The sequence below is a fragment of the Oryctolagus cuniculus genome, chromosome 1 (genome assembly GCF_964237555.1).
Source record: "Oryctolagus cuniculus chromosome 1, mOryCun1.1, whole genome shotgun sequence".
Lineage (NCBI taxonomy): Eukaryota > Metazoa > Chordata > Mammalia > Lagomorpha > Leporidae > Oryctolagus > Oryctolagus cuniculus.
The window spans coordinates 144,498,990-144,517,641 of record NC_091432.1 but is presented as its reverse complement, the minus strand read 5'-3'; the positions used below and the strand labels follow the sequence as shown (position 1 = coordinate 144,517,641).

The following is an 18,652-nucleotide window of genomic DNA, read 5'->3' as shown; positions in this document are numbered from 1 at the left end:
ATTGGAAGTGGAGCAGCTGGGATTTGAACCGGTGCCCATGTGATATGCTGGCTTACCTGCTATGTTGTATTGCTAAGTAGTGTGATCATAAGTAATGACAGTGTATTGTGTATTTCCTTAAAAAAAATTGGAAGAAGGGCTTTTGAATGTTTTTATCATAAAGAAACACTAAATGTTTGATAAATTCACCCCATAAATGTGTTATCATTTTTATGTATCAGTTTGAAAGAACAACTTGTGAGTTTAATTTTTGATTTGCAGATTTGGTCTTTTTGAAGCTATGTCTGCTATTGAAATGATGGATCCCAAGATGGATGCTGGCATGATTGGAAACCAAGTCAATCGAAAAGTTCTCAATTTTGAACAAGCTATCAAGGTAGTCATTCTTTTTGTGTTTTAGTTTTTGTCATTTCATATGTTAAAATGTCATGCTTACTAATGAAACGGTATATTAGCTTGAATTGTATTTTCTTAAAAGCATCTGAAATATATAAACAAATATAAATAAAATAAAAATATAAATAAAAATCATAGTCACCTGTTAAAATCTGAAAGTTAGGTGTTTGAGGTCTTCATGAAAACCTTGGTCAAATTTTGTTTACTTCTTAAATTAATTTTTGAAAGCATTTGAGCAGCCAAGCGTTGTAGCGTGGCCAGTGAAGCCACTGCCTGTGAAACAGGCATCCATTATAGGTGCCAGTTCTTGTCATGGCTGCTCTACTACCCACCCAGCTCCCTGCTAATGGCCTGGGAAAAGCAGCAAAAGATGGCCCAAGATGGGCCCCTGCTACCCACACGAGAGACTTGGAAAGAAGCTCCTGGCTTCAGCCTGGCCCAGCCCTGGCCCTTGTAGCCATCTAGGAACTGAACCAGTGGATAGATCTATCTTTCTCTCTGTTCCTCTCTCTGTGTCACCTTTCAAATACATCTTTAAAAAGAAAATGAAAGTACTTGAATATGTATTCAAATATAAGAATAATTGGCAGTTGCATTTTATGTGTATATATTTTTTAAAGATGTATTTATTTGAAAGGCAGAGTGACAGAGAAAGTATGTGTGCATGCAAGAGAGTGGGAAACAGAATAAAGAACAAGAAATTGATCTTCCTTCTTCTAGTTCACTCCCCAAATGGCTAAAACAGCCAGGGCTGGGCCAGACTGAAGCCAGGAGCCAGGAACTCCATCAGTGGTTCCCACATGGGTGGCAGTCCTTGGGCCATCTTCCACTATCCTCCCAGGCTCTCAGCAGGAAACTGGATTGGAAGTGGAGCAGCCAGGGTTCAAACCACAACTTATATAATAAGTGATATAGTAATGAAGTTAAGGAAAAATTTTAATTTAAAAATTATATTTGAAAGGCAGAGAGAGATCTCTTCACCCACTGATTCATCCCCCAAGTGTCCACAACAGCCAGGACTATTTCTACTATTCTTATTTGCCAATTAAAAATAAAACATTTTGTTTTTAAGAACAGAATTAATTTGGTATCGTGGTTTTACCAGATCATCAGAAGTTTTCTTAATGTTTACTTTTAATACTTAACTTATGTTAAAATCCTATACTTCCAGAAATTTGTGATTAGTATCTGCTTACATATGTTATTTCTCCTCTTTTTTAGGACGGCACAATTAAAATCAAAGATCTTACCTTGCCTGAATTGATAGGGATAATGGATACCTGTTTTTGCTGCTTGGTAAGAATTAAATGACATTGATTAACTAAAAAAACTATGACTTTCGTGAATCTCTGAGTTTGAGTATCTGCATCAGTGCTGAGCGAGAGTACGTGTAATGCAAGGCCTCGTAAGCTGTCCGTTCAATTTCGTGGACCAGAGTGTGCTAAGTCTAGTAAACAAACTTCATCTTCTCATCTGCATGATGTGATGTTCTCATTTCTGGGTGAAGGGATATTTCATTTCAACAAAGGTATTATTATAGCTATTATAGTAAGTCCTCCCTCCCCCTTCTTTTAAAGACTTACTTATTTATTTGAGAGACAAAGTTAGAGAGGTCTTGCATCCATTGGTTCACTCCCTAAATGGCTGCAACAGCTGGAGCTGAGCCAATCCAAAGCCAAAACTTCCTCCAGGTCTCCCACATGGGTGCAGGGGCCCAAGCACTTAGGCCATCTTCCACTGCTTTCCCCGGCCATAGCAGAGAGCTGGATAGGAGGTGGAGCAGCCAGGACTCAAACCGGGGCCCATATGGAATGCTAGCTCTGCAGGTGGAGGCTTAGCTTACTACACTGCAGCGCCAGCCCCAGTATCCCTTTTCTTTAGTTACCCAGGGAAATAAACCTATAATTGGAAGGCTCCATAAATTACCATGGAATTGAAACAAGAGTGTTGCATTGATTTTGAAGAGATATTTATCCTAATCTAGGATAAATTGTTGTAAATTGGCTGTCTTCTATGAAGAAAGTTTTATAGTGATCTATACATGCTGGATATGTATCTTCCCTAGATGGTGGTATTTACTGTGGAAACATTCTCCTTGGGACTGTTTGGTTGCCCACTGTTTTCTGACTACCCTCTCTTTTTTTTTTTTTTGGACAGGCAGAGTTAGACAGAAAGAAAGGTCTTCCTTCAGTTGGTTCACCCCCCAAATGGCCTCTGTGGCCGGCACTGCGCCGATCCGACTCCAGGAGCCAGGTGCTTCTCCTGGTCTCCCATGCGAGTGCAGGGCCCAAGGACTTGGGCCATCCTGCACTGCACTCCCGGGCCACAGCAGAGAGCTGGCCTGGAAGAGGAGCAACCAGGACAGAACTGGCGCCCCAACCGGGACTAGAACCTGGAGTGCCAGCGCCACAGGTGGAGGATTAGCCTAGTGAGCCGTGGCGCTGGCCTACCCTTCCCTCTTTTTAAAAAAGATTTGTTTATTTATTTATTTGAAAGGCAGCATGATGAGTAGGGAGGGGTAAGACGGATATTGAGATCATCTGTCTGCCAGTTCACTTCCCATATGGCTGCCAATAGCCAGGACAGGGCTAGGCTGAAGCCTGGAACTCTGTCTCCCCCATGAGTGGCAGGGCCCAAGAACTTGAGCCATCCTCCTGTGCCCTCACAGGCATGTTAACAGGAAATTGGATTGGAAGCAGAGTGGCTGGGGTTTGAACCGGCACTCTGATATGCTATGCGATGTTGGTATTGCAAGCAGTGAGTTAACCTGATACACCCCAGTGCTAGCCTCAACCTCTTTCTTTTTAATGAGACATTAAGATACTGTTTTTAGAAGTATGTAATATTTATTCATTTGTTCATTCAGGAAATACTGATTGCCAGTGTTTTTGAAGTGCTTTTAATGAGTGTTTCATGTCTGTAATTTTATTAGGTCTTGTATCAACTCTCTTTGGTATATGTATTACATTATGTGCATAAGGTTACATTTCTCGGCAGAGAGAAAATGCCAGGTTCCTCATCCTGTCTCTTCGTCCTCTAAAGTTATCTCTCACATCTTAGTTACCTTTTAGAGATTGACAGTTTTAGTGAGATTGGGAAGGGAGATGAGCATTGCTGGAAACAGACATGTACAGAAACGGCTGTGACTATGGGTAAGTAAATGGGGACAGAGGTGTGGGGTTAATTACGTCAGGGATAGTAGGAAAGGCTGTTGACAGGAAGTGAAGAACGGTAGGCGTATGGCAGGAGTGATAAAGGTTTTGTGGTATATGGTAAGGCGTAGAGCTGAGTGTTTGGGTTGGGGAGTCACATAGAACTGCCTGACTGTCGGGGGACTGCAGGACTAGTGAGGTCCGTGGGCCTAGAGGAGGAGGGAAGGGGTGATAAAGAGGGTGTTTGCTAAAGTTGAGGGGCGTTCTGTGAGACTTTGAGGACTGCATCTCAGAGTTGAGGCGTTAGGGCAGTTGTTTTTAGTCTTAGGTTCTGTTTTCTGAACACTAGTTACACATATGCGTTAGTTATTACTTTTTTATGTATAAACTTGGGCAGATTATTTAAACTTTCTTTGCATGTAAAAGAAAAATGCCATCTTTTTCATCATGTTAGGAAAAAAGATATATGAAAATATATATTATAATACCAGGTACAGGCCAGCGCCACGGCTCACTAGGCTAATCTTCCACCTAGCGGCGCCGGCACACTGGGTTCTAGTCCCGGTCGGGGCGCTGGATTCTTTCCCGGTTGCCCCCCTTCCAGGCCAGCTCTCTGCTGTGGCCCGGGAAGGCAGTGGAGGATGGCCCAAGTGCTTGGGCCCTGCACCCCATGGGAGACCAGGAGAAGCACCTGGCTCCTGCCTTCGGATCAGCACGGTGCGCCAGCCGCAGCACGCCAGCCGTGGCGGCCATTGGAGGGTGAACCAACGGCAAAAGGAAGACCTTTCTCTCTCTCTCTCACTATCCACTCTGCCTGTCAAAAAAAAAAAAAAAAAAAAATCTATAAAAAAAAAAAAATACTAGGTACAAAGTGGCTACTCAATTATGGCTATTGTTGCTATTCGCAGCCTTTACCACATGATGCCAAGCATGTGTTAGCCACTCTGGGGAAATGTTGATTATATTTGTTTTAAGAAAAAGCCCTCTGGAGGCCCGCATTGTGGTATAGCAGGTTAAGCCTCTGCCTGCCGTGCCAGCATCCCATATGGGTGCTGGTTCAAGTCCCGGCTGCTCTTCTGATCCAGCTCTCTGCTATGCCCTGGAAAAGCAGTAGAAGATGGTCCAAGTCCTTGGGCCCCTGAACCCACATGGGAGACCCAGAAGAAGCTCCTGGCTTTGGCCTGGCCCAGCCCCAGCCATTGAGGCCATTTGGGGACTGACCCAGCAGATGGGAGACTGCCCTTCCCTCCCTCCCTGTTTCTCCTTCTCCTATTCTCTCTAGACTGACTTGACCTCTCTGATAAATTATGTTAAAAATCTTTTTTTTTTTTTTTTTTTTTTTTAAGAAAAAGCCCCCTGGTTGAAAGAGGAAAACCATAGTGTAATTTCTTGAAAAATAAAAGTGCTTTTGCTGCTGGTTTGGTTAATGGTGACTAGTTGAATGAGTGACTAAGGACCTATTTAGTTCTAAAGCTGTAAATTTCCAGTTTATGGATTTTTATTGACTGTATTGTAGAATTGATTACTTTTGGATGCCACATAAAGAGGCACTCTAATTTTATTATTGTCTGAACATATTGCAAGCTGAATTATATATGAGAATGCCTCTTAGCAGATCATTTAAAGTACATAATTCTTGAAAAACCTTAAACACTGAAAGTGAATTCTAACTTTCTGTCTTTCCTGGCTTTCCCTTTAATCATCTTTCAAGTCTTGTGTGTAACCTTAAATGTATTGGTCCGTGGCACTCAGGCCTTTGGCTGTTGGGGCAGCGTGGACTTCCTAGACCCTGTGCATCACCGTCAGTATGTGCCCTGTTTTCTTTCTTCATAGATAACCTGGTTAGAAGGCCATTCCTTGGCACAGACAGTATTTACGTGCCTTTACATTCATAATCCAGACTTTATAGAAGATCCTGCCATGAAAGCTTTTGCTCTGGGAATCTTGAAAATCTGTGATATTGCAAGGGAAAAAGTAAATAAAGCTGCTGTTTTTGAAGAGGTAAGATTTTGTAATATAACAATTTTTGAAGCTCATTGAACTCCTTATTCACTGTGGGATATTTACGTGATTTTATGATTTATATTTACAGGAGAAAAATGTGGTAGGTGTTGAAATTGTTCAGTTTCTTTTTAATGCTCTTGCTGATCCAGGATAAATAGATTAGGCGCCAACTGTCATCAGTGTCCACTACGCAAAACTTCTCTGAATTCATGTTTGTGAGAATAATACATACCCAATGTGATTGTCCGCAAAGCTTACTAAGATGTTTATGAAATAACCTTCTAGTTTTTAAATATTCACTTGGTTATTTACCTAAATATTTGTATTGATGTGTGTCATTATGGAAAGTCTTATCCATTTGGGTAGGCTTTTAAAAGAGTAGCTTGAGTGAGAAGAGATTTTAAATACTTATCTCAAGCTATACGTACGAGGACATCAAAATCAGTGGGGTGGAGAATGAATTCATTTCAAAATAGTGCTGCAGAAATTTGATTAGTATCTTTTAAAGTTATTTTATCGTCATTTCACATCAAAATAAATTTCAGAAAAATATTTTAAAAATGAAAAGTTTACTAAAGATCAGAACATAGTTCACAGAAAATAAAATGGCCATTAAACCTAAGATGGTTAAGTTCACTTAGAAATACAAATGAAAATTATGAGATACTTTGTTTTTCTTTTTTCTACCCATTATTAGCAAAGATTAGAAATTTCTTAGGATATATCAGGCTGATGTGGAAAAAAGACTCGGGGTGTGTGTGTGTGTGAACAGTTGCTGTTTCCCTGTTTTTAATTTTTTAAGACTCTTTGCTTGAAAATAATTTCATTTTCACAGAGTGGTTACATTAATAGCATGAAGAACGTCATATATTCCTTCCTTACACAGTTTGAGCTGCTGTTAACATACTGTCCCATTTTTCACTTGCTTGCTGTCTTACAAGTGTATGTGTGTATGTATGTATGTTTTCTTTTGGAGAGTAAGTTACACATTGTGACCTTCTTCCCCCAATTCTTCAGCTTGCATCTTCTAAGCAAAAGGGTTCCCCGTCTACACAACTGCAGTACAAGTTTAAACCTCTGTGAATCTGTAATATCAACACACTATTCATATTCCACGTTTTTGTCACCTGACCCCGTCTTTGTTAGCCGTTCCCCCATAGAATCCAAGATCCAGTATGGAATCACCTGGGACATTTGTATCTTTGTAGTATCTTTTAATCTGCCATTAGTTTCTTAGCTTTCCTTTGTCTTTAGTGACATCGACATTTTTAAGAACACAGCCTTCTACTGCCCCCCTCCTTTTTTAAACAGAACATGCCTCATTCTTAGGAGCATGTATGTTCTTTCCTCTTGAGTAAATTGAGCGTATGCAGCCCTTGCTCTACTATGACTTAATTGACTTACGTGCCCTTCTCCAGTGGTCATAGTTCGGTGCAGAGTGTCCACCTGCCCCCATCAGTGACACTATTTTGATCAGTCCATCAAGGTATTATCTGATTCCTCCGTGATTACTATTTTTCCCTTGTATTTCATCAGTTTGTTGGGAAACATTTTAAGGTTATAAGAAGTACCCTGTTTCTCTCTCTCTCTCTCTCTCTGCCTCTCAACAGTTTTTTAAAAAAATTACAGATACCCTGCTCGTTAAAGTCTCTTTCCTTAGATTTAGCATCCATCTGTAGTGCTTGCCTGGATTGGTTTTTACTATTGCAAAATGAGGACTTTCTGAATTTATATTCCACACTTACACAGTACTCAGAGTTCTCCTGTAATCAAGCATGTACTTTCTTGGTGGGAGTATAAACTTAAAACTTTTGAAAGAGCAATATGGTACTATTATAATTTAAAATGTACATGTTTTGACAACAGTTTTACTTCTAGTCCTTTGTGCTACAAGTATGTGTGTGCTTGTACACAAAGATCGATGTGTAAGGACCTTAGTTGTAGTACTGTTTGTAGTCATTGAAATCTGGCATTATAGTCGTTAAAATCTTCCTCAGTATCCGTCAGTAGGAGACTCATTCAAAGGTGCTGTGTTCACACAATCAAGGATTATACTTCCTTGGTAACGCCTGTGTCCCATACTGGAGTGCTTGCGCTCAAATCTCAGTTCTGCTCAGGATTCTGGCTTCCTGCTGATGCGTAACCTGGGAGGCAGTGGTGATGGCTCAAGTAGCTGGGTTCCTGCTACCCCTGTGTGAGACCTGGGTTGAGTTTCCAGCTTCCAGGTTCAGTATGGCTCAGCCCTGACTGTTGTGGGCATTTAGGGAGTGAACTAGTGGAAGAGAGGTTTCAGTCTTGGTCTGTCTGTCTCTTCTGTCTCTTTCACATCCCTCTTCTTTCTTCCCTCTGCCTTTCGGATGAATAGCAGAATTTTTTAATGGCTATCGATGTATGTATACAGTAGAAGATTAGATCCTCCAAATGAGGGGAGTCAGATGGAAGCATGTGTAGCCTGCTAACATTTTACTATTCAGTAGAAGATTAGATCCTCCAAATGAGGGGAGTCAGATGGAAGCATGTGTAGCCTGCTAACATTTTACTATTTTAAAAAGGAAAGTAATTCGTCAGATCTTCATACACAGGAAGATAACAGGTACTGAGGGTGAGGGCATGTACCTGTTTCATATTACTATTCCTGTACTATTTTGTTTTTCAGTGAACTGTGATTTTTAATGACAAATTATAATTGAATTTCTATGTATTTCCTGCATGTGCTTACTAACAAATGGAAGAAATCCTCAAGGAAAGAACTAGAAGGACAAAAGTAATAGAAATATCTTAGGAAAAATAAAGACAACAAATTAATTAATTTTTATGTATTGAGAGCTTATTTAAAGAAAGCATTAAGACCCAAATGAATAAATGAGTAGTAAAATAAATAGCTTATTCATGAAAGTTAACAAGTGACTGTAACATTAAAAAAATTAGCCTCTGTATAATTCAGAAATTATAAATTAATAAGTAGCCCATTTTTTATTTTTTAAAAAACAGTCAATTTTGGCAAAAAATGCAGTGAATTGCCACTTCGGTTTTTACTAGTGGGAAGTGCATTAACAGTTTATCAACATACTTACCTCTAAGAGGAAAGGAAAAAAAATACATACTTAAGCAGCTTAAAAAAAAGCACATAGCCAACTATGTAAAAGTAAACTGAAAGAAGTACAGCCAAAGGCTAGCTTCTAAACTGGAAAGAGCCTGTTTTTCCTATTTTGCAAAAGTCTTTAATGTGTCTGTATAAGTTTGTCTTAGTTTTACAATTAGAAAAAACTACCAATTGCTTACTAAAAGGCCTTAAAGAGAACTGACAATAAAATGATTTGTAGCAAACATTGATTTTTTTTTAAAGATTTATTTATTTATTTGAAAGAGTTACAGGGAAGCAGAGACAGAGAGGTGTTCCACCTGCTAGTTCACTCCCCAGATGGCTGCAACGGCCGTAGTTGAGCCGATCCAAAGCCAGGAGCAAGAAGCTTCTTCCAGGCCTTCCATATGGGTGCAGGGACCCAAGGACTTGGGCCATCTTCTACTGCTTTCCCAGGCCATAGCAGAGAGCTGGATCAGAAGTGGAGGAGCTGGGACTTGAAATGGCACCCTTGTGGGATGGCGCCACCTGCAGTGCCGCTTTACCCGCTTTGCCACAGCGCCGGCCCTGCAAACATTGATTTTAAAATGGATGCTTCTGAAGTTTCTAGCTGCTGGTGCATTTTGGTCTCAGATATGTCTCCTGAGTTGGAGAGGTTTTCAGCTATGTAAAACATATTTAATATATTGTCCACATGTGCAAAAAAATGGGAATCACAAATTCCCCATCAAACCACTTTTCCTCATGGTTTCTGTATGTTGCGAAATGGTATCTTTTTAGTATTATTTTTTGCTCTTACTCCCTATATTCAGATTCTTTTGTTTTGACTTGAAAATGTCTTGAATCTGGGCACAGTTTTTTCTTTCCTGTTGTCATTCCTGCTCTAGTTTATGCACTAGTCAGCTTGCGGACACTGTAGAGTATGTGGACTTTACATGTGGAGATGTTTTCTCTGTATAATATGCTTTGTAGCGTCTGGTGTTGTGGCACAGTAGGTTAAGCTGCTGCTTGTGATGCTGCTGTCCCTTACTGGAATGCCAGTTGGTGTCTCAGCTGCTTAGCTTCAGATCCAGCTCCCTGCCAGTGTGTCTGGGAAGGCAGCAGTTGATGACCCAGGGTTTGGGCCTCTGTCCCCATATGGGAGACCAGGATGGGGCTCGTGGCTTCAGCCTGGTCCTGCCCTTGCTGTTGCAGTGTGAACCAGCAGATGGAAGATCTCTCTCTGTCCGTTCCTCTCTGTCACAAATAGGCTTTATAATGGCAACGATTGTATCCCCAGTATTCAGCCCAAACCAGCCTCCATGATGTGCTCAGAAAATGCTTTAGAAATGAGGGAATGAATGAATAAAAAGCCCGTATACTGCTTTATTCACCCCAAAGTGCTGATTTGAGCTGCTGCTCTTTGGTCTGCATCACTCTGTTTGACTGACTTACTCTGACCCCCACCCTCACTGTCCTTCAGTTACACAGAGAGCTTCAGTTCATGGACATGGGCGCTTTATTCCTCTGTTGTTTTCTCCACGTCCTTGCCACTGCCCAGCCCTGAAGCCACTCAGACCCTTTGTTCCTTCCTCATTTGTATCACTTACTCAGAAAACCCCAACCATCTGCCTACTCTGCTTGTACCGAAGCAGCAGAGTTGCTAGAGAACACCCACATCTGTGTGTCTGTTCTCACTTTAATTTTAAAACTAAATCTCAGATGAGCACTCAACACTGGAGACAGCTCTGTCCTATACTTGGTAGTGAGTTTGCTTCTCTAAAGAGGCTTTTTCACATCTTTTACTTTTTAGACCTCCCTGTGGTAACCCTCTACCTTCAGCTTGCTTTATACCTTACTGAAACACAAGCAGATGTTGTCAGAAGTACCTCTCAGCTGGCGCCGCAGCCCACTAGGCTAATCCTCCGCCTGCGGCGCCGGCACCCTGGGTTCTAGTCCCCGTTGGGGCACCAGATTCTGTCCTGGATGCTGCTCTTCCAGTCCAGCTCTCTGCTGTGGCCCAGGAGTGTAGTGGAGGATGGCCCAGGTGCTTGGGCCCTGCACCTGCACGGGAGACCAGGAGGAAGCACCTGGCTCCTGGCTTCGGATCGGCGCAGCACAGCGCGCCGGCCATAGCAGCCATTGGGGGGTGAACCAACGGAAAAAGGAAGACCTTTCTCTGTTTGTCTGTTTCTCTCTCTCACTGTCTAACTCTGCCTGTCAAAAAAAAAAAAAAAAAAAAAAAAAAAAGGTAGTACCTCTCAAAGTCACAAGTACCAACCTGCTTTAGTAGCCATATACCTCTGTTAAAATGAATGTGCCCCTGTAACAGTCTAGGCTCAGCCCTGCCACCTGTTCCACTTTCCATTCCCTCTTGTCTGTTGTGGCTGCTAAACCTTTTTTTGTGTTGCATTGCTAGTCTGTGCGTCACTGCTAGATTATTCTTACCAGCATATAAACATGCTTTAAGATCGTTCACTTAAAAAGAAAACACCCCAGTTCCCTTGGTCCCATGGCTCTTTACATCTACAATCCCATTTTTCTGCTGCCCTCACAAAAAAGTCTTTGAATGAGCGGTTAATATGTGGTTATTTTGCTTTCTCTTTTTGTGTCTCCTTACCCACTCCAGGTGGTCATCCGTCACCACTACTGCAGAGAAATTGGCCAATTTCTATCTCACTAAATCCTGTGCTCTCATCCCTCTGTCTGACCTCTGAAGTTATTAGACCCAGCAGACCACACTTGGAAATTCTTTTCTTCTCTTTGTTTGTATCAGAATCTCTCGTATTTCTTTCCACCTCCTTACAAGTCTCTTTCCTCTGCTTTTCTACATGCTAGAGTGCTTACTTCTGGACTCCCTCTTCCTAGGTTGATTTCCTTTAGTTCTGCGGCTTTTTAATATCAACTCTGTGCTTATATCTATATTTATGTCTCTAGTACTTGTGCCTTCCTTGACTTCGAGGCTCAAGTAAATGCTTTCGTAAAATTTTCACTTAGATGACCAAAGAAATTGCAAACTTTGCTGCTCTTAAACGTACTTCTCCCAAAGTTTGCCTCATTTCAGGAAATGGTACTCTTATTTATCAGTTACTCAGACCAGAAACCTAAAAGAGATGCTTGATACTGTATATTTTACCTCATATCCATATTCAACTCTTTTAAATGTATCTTGATTTCAGCGACTTCTTTTTCCCACTGTTATAATCCAAATGCAAATCACCATCAATTCCTGCTTGAACTTTTGGATAGAGTCCGGTATCTGATGTCCCCTAGTACGCTCTGTTTTTTGTTCTAAAATCCCCAATTTCGAGAGTGATCTTTTAATGCCAAATGACTCCTTTGCTTTCAGTCCTCCAGTAGCTTAGATTAAGTTCTTGTTACTGTGGCTTATTTTTGTTACATAGAGCTGAGATACTCTCCCAGAAACAGTAGTTTTCTCTAGATTTTTCTTGGGAAACTTACCTGTTCTCAGGTGGGACTTGCAGGTATTTGTTTTGTCTACATAATGTTGGGCTACTTGATTTTATTAAAAAAATTGGAAGATTTTACATTGGGGGGGAAAAACCCTCGATGTTTCTTCTTAAAAATTAGGAGACCTGGGGCCGGTGCTGTGGCACAGCAGGTTAATGCCTTGGCCTGGAGCACCGGCATCCCATATGGGCGCCGGTTCAAGATCCGGCTGCTCCACTTCCAATCTAGCTCTCTGCTATGGCCTGGGAGAGCAGTGGGAGATGGCCCAAGTCCTTGGGCCGCTGCACCCATGTGGGAGACCCGGAGGAAGCTCTTGGCTCCTGGTTTCAGGTCGGCACAGCTCCGGCCATTGCAGCCAATTGGGGAGTGAACCATCGGATGGAAGACCTCTCTCTCTCTCTTTCTCTCCTCTCTCTGTGTAACTCTGACTTTCAAATGACTAAATAAATAAATCTTTAAAAAAAAAAAAAATTAGGAGACCTGAACACACTGGCCCTGTATTCATTCATGGCTGCACTAGGGTAGGTAGTGGCTGATTGCCTTTTAGATGAAGCATTTGTTTTCCAGTTTACCACAGCCTCCACCATTGTCCCTTGTAACCAGGAGATGCACTTAGGAAGGTAACCTGCTTTTTGCATGTGTGTCCCTGCCGTGGAGTGAGTCATTTATTAATTCAGCAGGTGTTTACTGGTGGTTAGTACTGTACACAAAGCACCGTTCTAAGCATTAGTGATTAAACAGCCATGATCTCATGGATCATACACTCCTTGGGACAGATACCTCATGTATGTAAATACACTCACTCACACTCACAGCTCTTTGATCTGCTGGTTCACTTCCCAAATGGCCTCAACAGCTGGGTCTGGGTCAGACCTAAATCGGGAGCCAGGAATTCCATCTTGGTCTCCCATATGGACGGCAGGGACCTCAGTCCTTGGCCATCTTATGTTGCCTTCCCCGGCACATGAGTAGGAAGCTGGATGGGAAGCAGAATAGCTGAGCGCTGAACTGGTGCTCCAGTCCTGGATGCTGGTGTTGCAGGCCTGCTGAGCCACAACATCAGCCCTGACTGCTGAATCAAATCAGCCGGATGACATTAGACTTTTCAAAGTGAGTCCAGCAAACCACTTAATTTGTTAGGAACCAAGCAGTGAAAGAGTTTTTTTGTTTTGATTTGTTTTTGTTTGTTTGTTTGTTTTTACAGGCAGAGTGGACAGTGAGAGAGAGAGAGAGAGAGAAAGGTCTTCCTTTGCCGTTGGTTCACCCTCCAATGGCCACCGCGGTCGGCGCACAGTGCTGATCTGATGGCAGGAGCCAGGTACTTCTCCTGGTCTCCCATGGGGTGCAGGGCCCAAGCACTTGGGCCATCCTCCACTGCACTCCCTGGCCACAGCAGAGAGCTGGCCTGGAAGAGGGGCAACCGGGAAAGAATATGGCGCCCCGACTGGGACTAGAACCCAGTGTGCCGGCGCCGCAAGGCGGAGGATTAGCCTAGTGAGCCACGGCACCGGCTGCAGTGAAAGAGTTTTAAAAATGATTCTGGGGGATGAGTGATCATGTGTGAATTATTTTTTTCTTTATAATAGGCTGTAGCAGAACATGATTTTGCTATTACTTTGAGTAATTCTGTTTGAGAAAGCTTAACCTTCGCAGCCTAACAACATAAGCAGACATTACTAATTTTTGAAAAGTCCTATATAAACCTTGTAACTTTATTACCAAATGGTGATAATTACATATAGTCATTTTCTAGATAGTGATGCCTTGGTCAGTGATGGACAGCTTGTAAACTGATGACCCCATAGATCGTATCACCTGGTTTTGTTGTAGCTATCTTAATTTGTTACTTGCACTCTAGGTGATTTAGTTGTTGTCTGAACATTATAATGACACATTCTCAGTACAAGTGGCTGTATTTACTGCTCACCTGAGAATTGTTACTTTGTGATACTTTCATAAGCGTTACTTTTATTGCACAAATAAACGTTAAATGCAAATATGTTTAAGAACAAGCAGTTGAAATTAAGGACAGAGACAACATTAGAATATGGTGTGTTGACAGTATGCCTGTAAGGAAAGCTTGGATGTATGATAGCAATATTTCTATTTTCTTATTAGTGATTTTGTAAAAGAGATAAAAAGAAAGCTTTTATTGCTGTTTAAAAGCCTACTTATTTCTGACTTTGTATAGGAAGATTTTCAGTCAATGACTTACGGATTTAAAATGGCTAACAGTGTGACAGATCTTCGAGTTACAGGTAAGCCCATTTTAAAAGGTAACTCAGGGCTTTACTTTTTGGCTTGCTTCCATTTAAAACTGAGTGTTTGTTTTTCTAGGCATGCTAAAAGATGTGGAGGATGACATGCAAAGAAGAGTAAAGGTATATATATATATATTCATTACTGTGCTTCTTTGATGTAAGGCTGTGGTGTTAGAATCACCTGTCCTTTATAAACTATGCTGTGGTGTTTTTGTTTTTAGTTTATTAAATTTTATTTGAAAGGCAAAGTTACAGAGAGAGAGATCTTCCATCCGCTGGTTCACTCAAACGGCTGCAACAGCCTGAGCTGGACCAGACTGAAGCCAGCAGCCAGAAGCTTCTTTTGGGTCACCCATGTGGGTGCAGGGGCGCAAGCACTTGGGCCATCTTCCCCTGCTTTCCCAAGTACATTAGCAGGGAGCTGCATCAGAAGTGGAGTAGCCAGGAATCAAACTGGTGCTCATACAGGCTGCTGACGCTGCAGGCAGCAGCTTAACCTGCTACGCAGAAGTCCTGGCCCAAAGTTGTGCTATTTTGCAATGAATTTGAAACTATTGGAGAAGTTTCTGTTAGTGGAATTCTCAAGTATTAAAAAAATTTTTTTAAAGATTGATTTATTCAGTTGAGTTAGAGTGAGAAAGGGGGAGGGGAGAGAGAGAGCGAGCACTCTAGAGTGAGCAAGCTTCCATCAGCTGGTTCACTTCCCAGATGGCTACAGTGGGCATTGCTGGGCTAGGCCGAAGCCAGGAGCTTCATCCAGGTCTCCCATGCCGGTGCAAAAATCCAAGCACTTGGGCCATCTGCTGCTGCTTTCCTAGGTGCATCAGCAGATTGGAAACGGAGCAGCCAGGACACAAACCAGCGCCCCTATAGGATGCCGGTGCTGCAGACAGCAGCTTACCCTGCACCATAGCACTGATCTCAAGTCTTGAAAATTTAGCCCTCTCAGTTCTTTCAGGTTTTTGCCAGTGTTTTGGATTTTTAGTAAGATATTGTATAAATAATATTTTCCCCCCATAGCATTTTAGGTCCTGCAGAGGTGTTTCCCTTTGTATCTTCAGTAGCCAGTGCTGTGTCTAGAACGTGGTAGATGGCCTGGAAAGTGGTGGTTGCCCATATGTGGGTGCTGCTAGGTGACATCCTTCACTCAAGTAGCCCTGATGATTGACTTCTCACAGAGATTTGATAGGAGAACAAGTTTAGTTGTACTATAAATTTATGCATGGAATTTTGTTATTTTTTTAATATTGCAGTTATTCATAGAATTAGGTAATTAAAGGCACAGTGCTGCACTTCTGAATGAGGAGAATACAGCTCACAGGAGTTAAGTAACCCTTCTTGAGTCATGTTTGTGGGCGTGTCCTTAAGTGGCAGCTCCAGGGCTGGAATGCACATCTTCCACCAGATCTTCCTTTGCTACTGCCCTGAAATTCTGTGAAATAAAATATTCAACTGTAACTCTTACATTAAGTAGATGCTTTCACATTTTAGTGTAAGACAGGTCAGTATTGATGTAACTTTGTTTTTATGATGCAATTTTGTAAAGATTACTTATTTTTTTTCTAACAGGGTTAGTTTCAAGAGCATCAGGGATTTCAATTAATAAATCCTTTTAAAAGAAAATAATAGTACTGTAGGCCATATGCTTTTGATGTTTCAGAATCTGATTTTTTTTGCTTGATATTTATAGTTTATATCAAAACCAACTTTATGTAGTATTAATAGAAGAAAAATATGGGACATATCTTTTTTTTCCCCTTAAATATTTTTGCTAAAAGTACATTCTTATGTATACTTAGAAAATTAGTGCTTTACCTTGTATATTTGTAATCTAATAATTTTCCAAGTTTGTGTTTGTTTTAATTGACCTTTTTTAAAATTTTAGAGTACTCGAAGTCGACAAGGAGAAGAAAGAGATCCAGAAGTTGAACTAGAAGTAATTGAACTTATTTTCTGGTAGATAATATCAGAGAAGTCTACCTGTTAATGTTGTAGTTTTATGAACTGCGTTATAATTTATGGAAGCCCTTTTTAAGGTATTTCTTTAAAAATTGGACATTGCAAGGGATTTTATTTCCCTTGTATTTGTTTTGATAGAATGATAATACAACTCTTTCAAATACATGATTTCAAAACTCTTCAGTATTCCTATGAGGTAGGAAGAAAAATATCTTTCACGGATGATGGCAAACAGGAACTTCACAGTATCAAAAATTGTTGATTTTGTCAATATCCTAAATTTTCTGACTGTGCTTGAAGCACTTTTTATTCATTCCTTCTTAAAATGCTACTAAAGCAGTTTACGAGATAGTGTAGCTTTAACCTAAGGAAGAAATCAGTCCTATGAATATAGAACTTTTTCTTTATATTACATTTCAAAAGAACAGGCTTTTTAAAAATTTTATTTGTTTACTGCAGTGCCTTTTCCAGGCTTTTAAAAAACCTCTAAGAAGATGTGTGTTTATGTAGTAAGTTACTAACAAGGTTCAGGACTTAAAGTAATATATTTTAAGATGATATTCCTGGGATGGGCTTTGCATGTTTTAATGCCAATTCCTTTCCTTTTTTTTTTTTTTTTTTTTAGCACCAACAGTGTTTAGCAGTATTCAGCAGAGTGAAATTTACTCGTGTCTTACTGACAGTGCTTATAGCCTTTACTAAGAAAGAGGTAAGGCTGTTTCCATAACTATGTTTTTCATAATTTTTCTAGTGATTTTTCTATTGATGTGCCCCTGATCTCGAATACGAGTGTATAGCATTCAGCACTGGTGTATTTACACCAGAGCAATGCTGACGGTTTTCTGAAGAAGTCACGTGAATGTTACATTTTCCACCATAATACACCCATGACTGTTACTGATATCAAAACAGTATCTTATGTTACTAGTAAACAAAACAGCAGAAGCTAAAACTGCTTGTGGATTGTCACGTTTTGTGAATTGAAAGGAGAAAGTAAAATTGGCAAAGTTAGGTAGGCCTGTTCTTTCTTTCTTCAGTTAAATAATTGTTGGATTTGCATAGAACTAAGAGCAAACCCTACATGATGTATATTTTTTCTTCGGGGTATTTTTGCATTAAGTCACTTACAGACTTACTTGTGAATAGTTCATAAATGGTGAGTGGAAATCCAGCTTTTATCATCCCACTTCTGTGATTCTGTGATTTTTTTTTCTTACTTTTCCCCAACCTTGATGAAGGACAGAGTACAATTGTTGATAGTTTTCTGTTTTGTAGGAGACTGCATCTATGAATTTTATTTTAAAAAGATAAACCAGAGAAGTTTCTAATTATTTTTAATGGATCTTACAAGACACAGATATGAGTTGGAAAAAAAAAAAACCAACCAATTTCTACTCTAACAGGATCTGGGAATCCTGTTAAGTGAATAGTTTGTGAAAACCAGTATCGTTACAGCAATCATTTAATTTCATTATTGTTTATAGGATTTTCCTATTTAATGTATATCTTTCAGTGAAAGAATATGTAAGAATGTTTTTGGTGATTTATTTGCTAGACCAGTGCTGTTGCAGAAGCTCAAAAATTGATGATTCAAGCAGCAGATCTTCTTTCTGCCATTCATAATTCATTGCATCATGGCATCCAGGCCCAGAATGATACTACGAAAGGAGGTAATGATCTGTCTTGTCCTTGCTCTTTTTTCTTCTCTTTCTCTCATCAGAAACAGTTTTTGTTCTAAAAATAGTATCAATCCAATCTGCCTGGATCTTTGAATGTTTTACTCCAGAGACTTAAATATACTGCTGTGCTCTTTTTAAATTCATTCTAAACTGTTAACAGTAGTGCAGACCTTGGCTGTCTCTTGTATCTTATTGTTTGGATCTGCATGTGTATATTTTCTTGTTTCTATGTTGTGCTATCAGTAGTAGTATCTTATTTAATCACCTCGCCCTGTTGTTCTGGTCTGAGAGCATGATCTGTATTACATGGTCCATGCTTGCTTCACCAGGCAGGGCCAGGTCTTCCCTGTGGCTTCATTGCGTTCACATGCCTCTGTTATAACATTGTTTAGTGCATTGCATGGTGATTGTTTACCTCTTTGCCTTTCCATGAGAATTTGAGTACTTTTGTTTCATTATTTTAAAATTTTGTTTCTTTGCTTGGAGGGTTTGCACCGGCACGTGCAAACATGCGTGCGCGCGCGCGCACACACACACACACACACAGAGACAGATCTGTCATCTGCTGGTTCACTGCAAAGGCTTCTGGTAACCAGGACTTGGTGAGGCTGACACCAGGAGCTGAGAACACATTCTGGGTCTCCCTCCTGGGTGACAGGGACCCCAGGA

General features: G+C 40.7%; 1 protein-coding gene across 1 annotated transcript in view; it reads left to right on the top strand.

Annotated features, from left to right (window-relative positions):
• Positions 1 to 18,652, top strand: part of NAA35 (N-alpha-acetyltransferase 35, NatC auxiliary subunit) — an 82,999-nt gene that overhangs the window by 20,774 nt on the left and 43,573 nt on the right. Inside the window, exons 4-11 of the mRNA XM_002708297.5 lie at positions 262 to 376; positions 1,618 to 1,692; positions 5,382 to 5,549; positions 14,276 to 14,342; positions 14,422 to 14,465; positions 16,231 to 16,281; positions 16,930 to 17,013; positions 17,860 to 17,974. Coding sequence (XP_002708343.1) covers positions 262 to 376; positions 1,618 to 1,692; positions 5,382 to 5,549; positions 14,276 to 14,342; positions 14,422 to 14,465; positions 16,231 to 16,281; positions 16,930 to 17,013; positions 17,860 to 17,974 — 719 coding nt within the window. The remainder of the gene's footprint in view (positions 1 to 261; positions 377 to 1,617; positions 1,693 to 5,381; positions 5,550 to 14,275; positions 14,343 to 14,421; positions 14,466 to 16,230; positions 16,282 to 16,929; positions 17,014 to 17,859; positions 17,975 to 18,652) is intronic.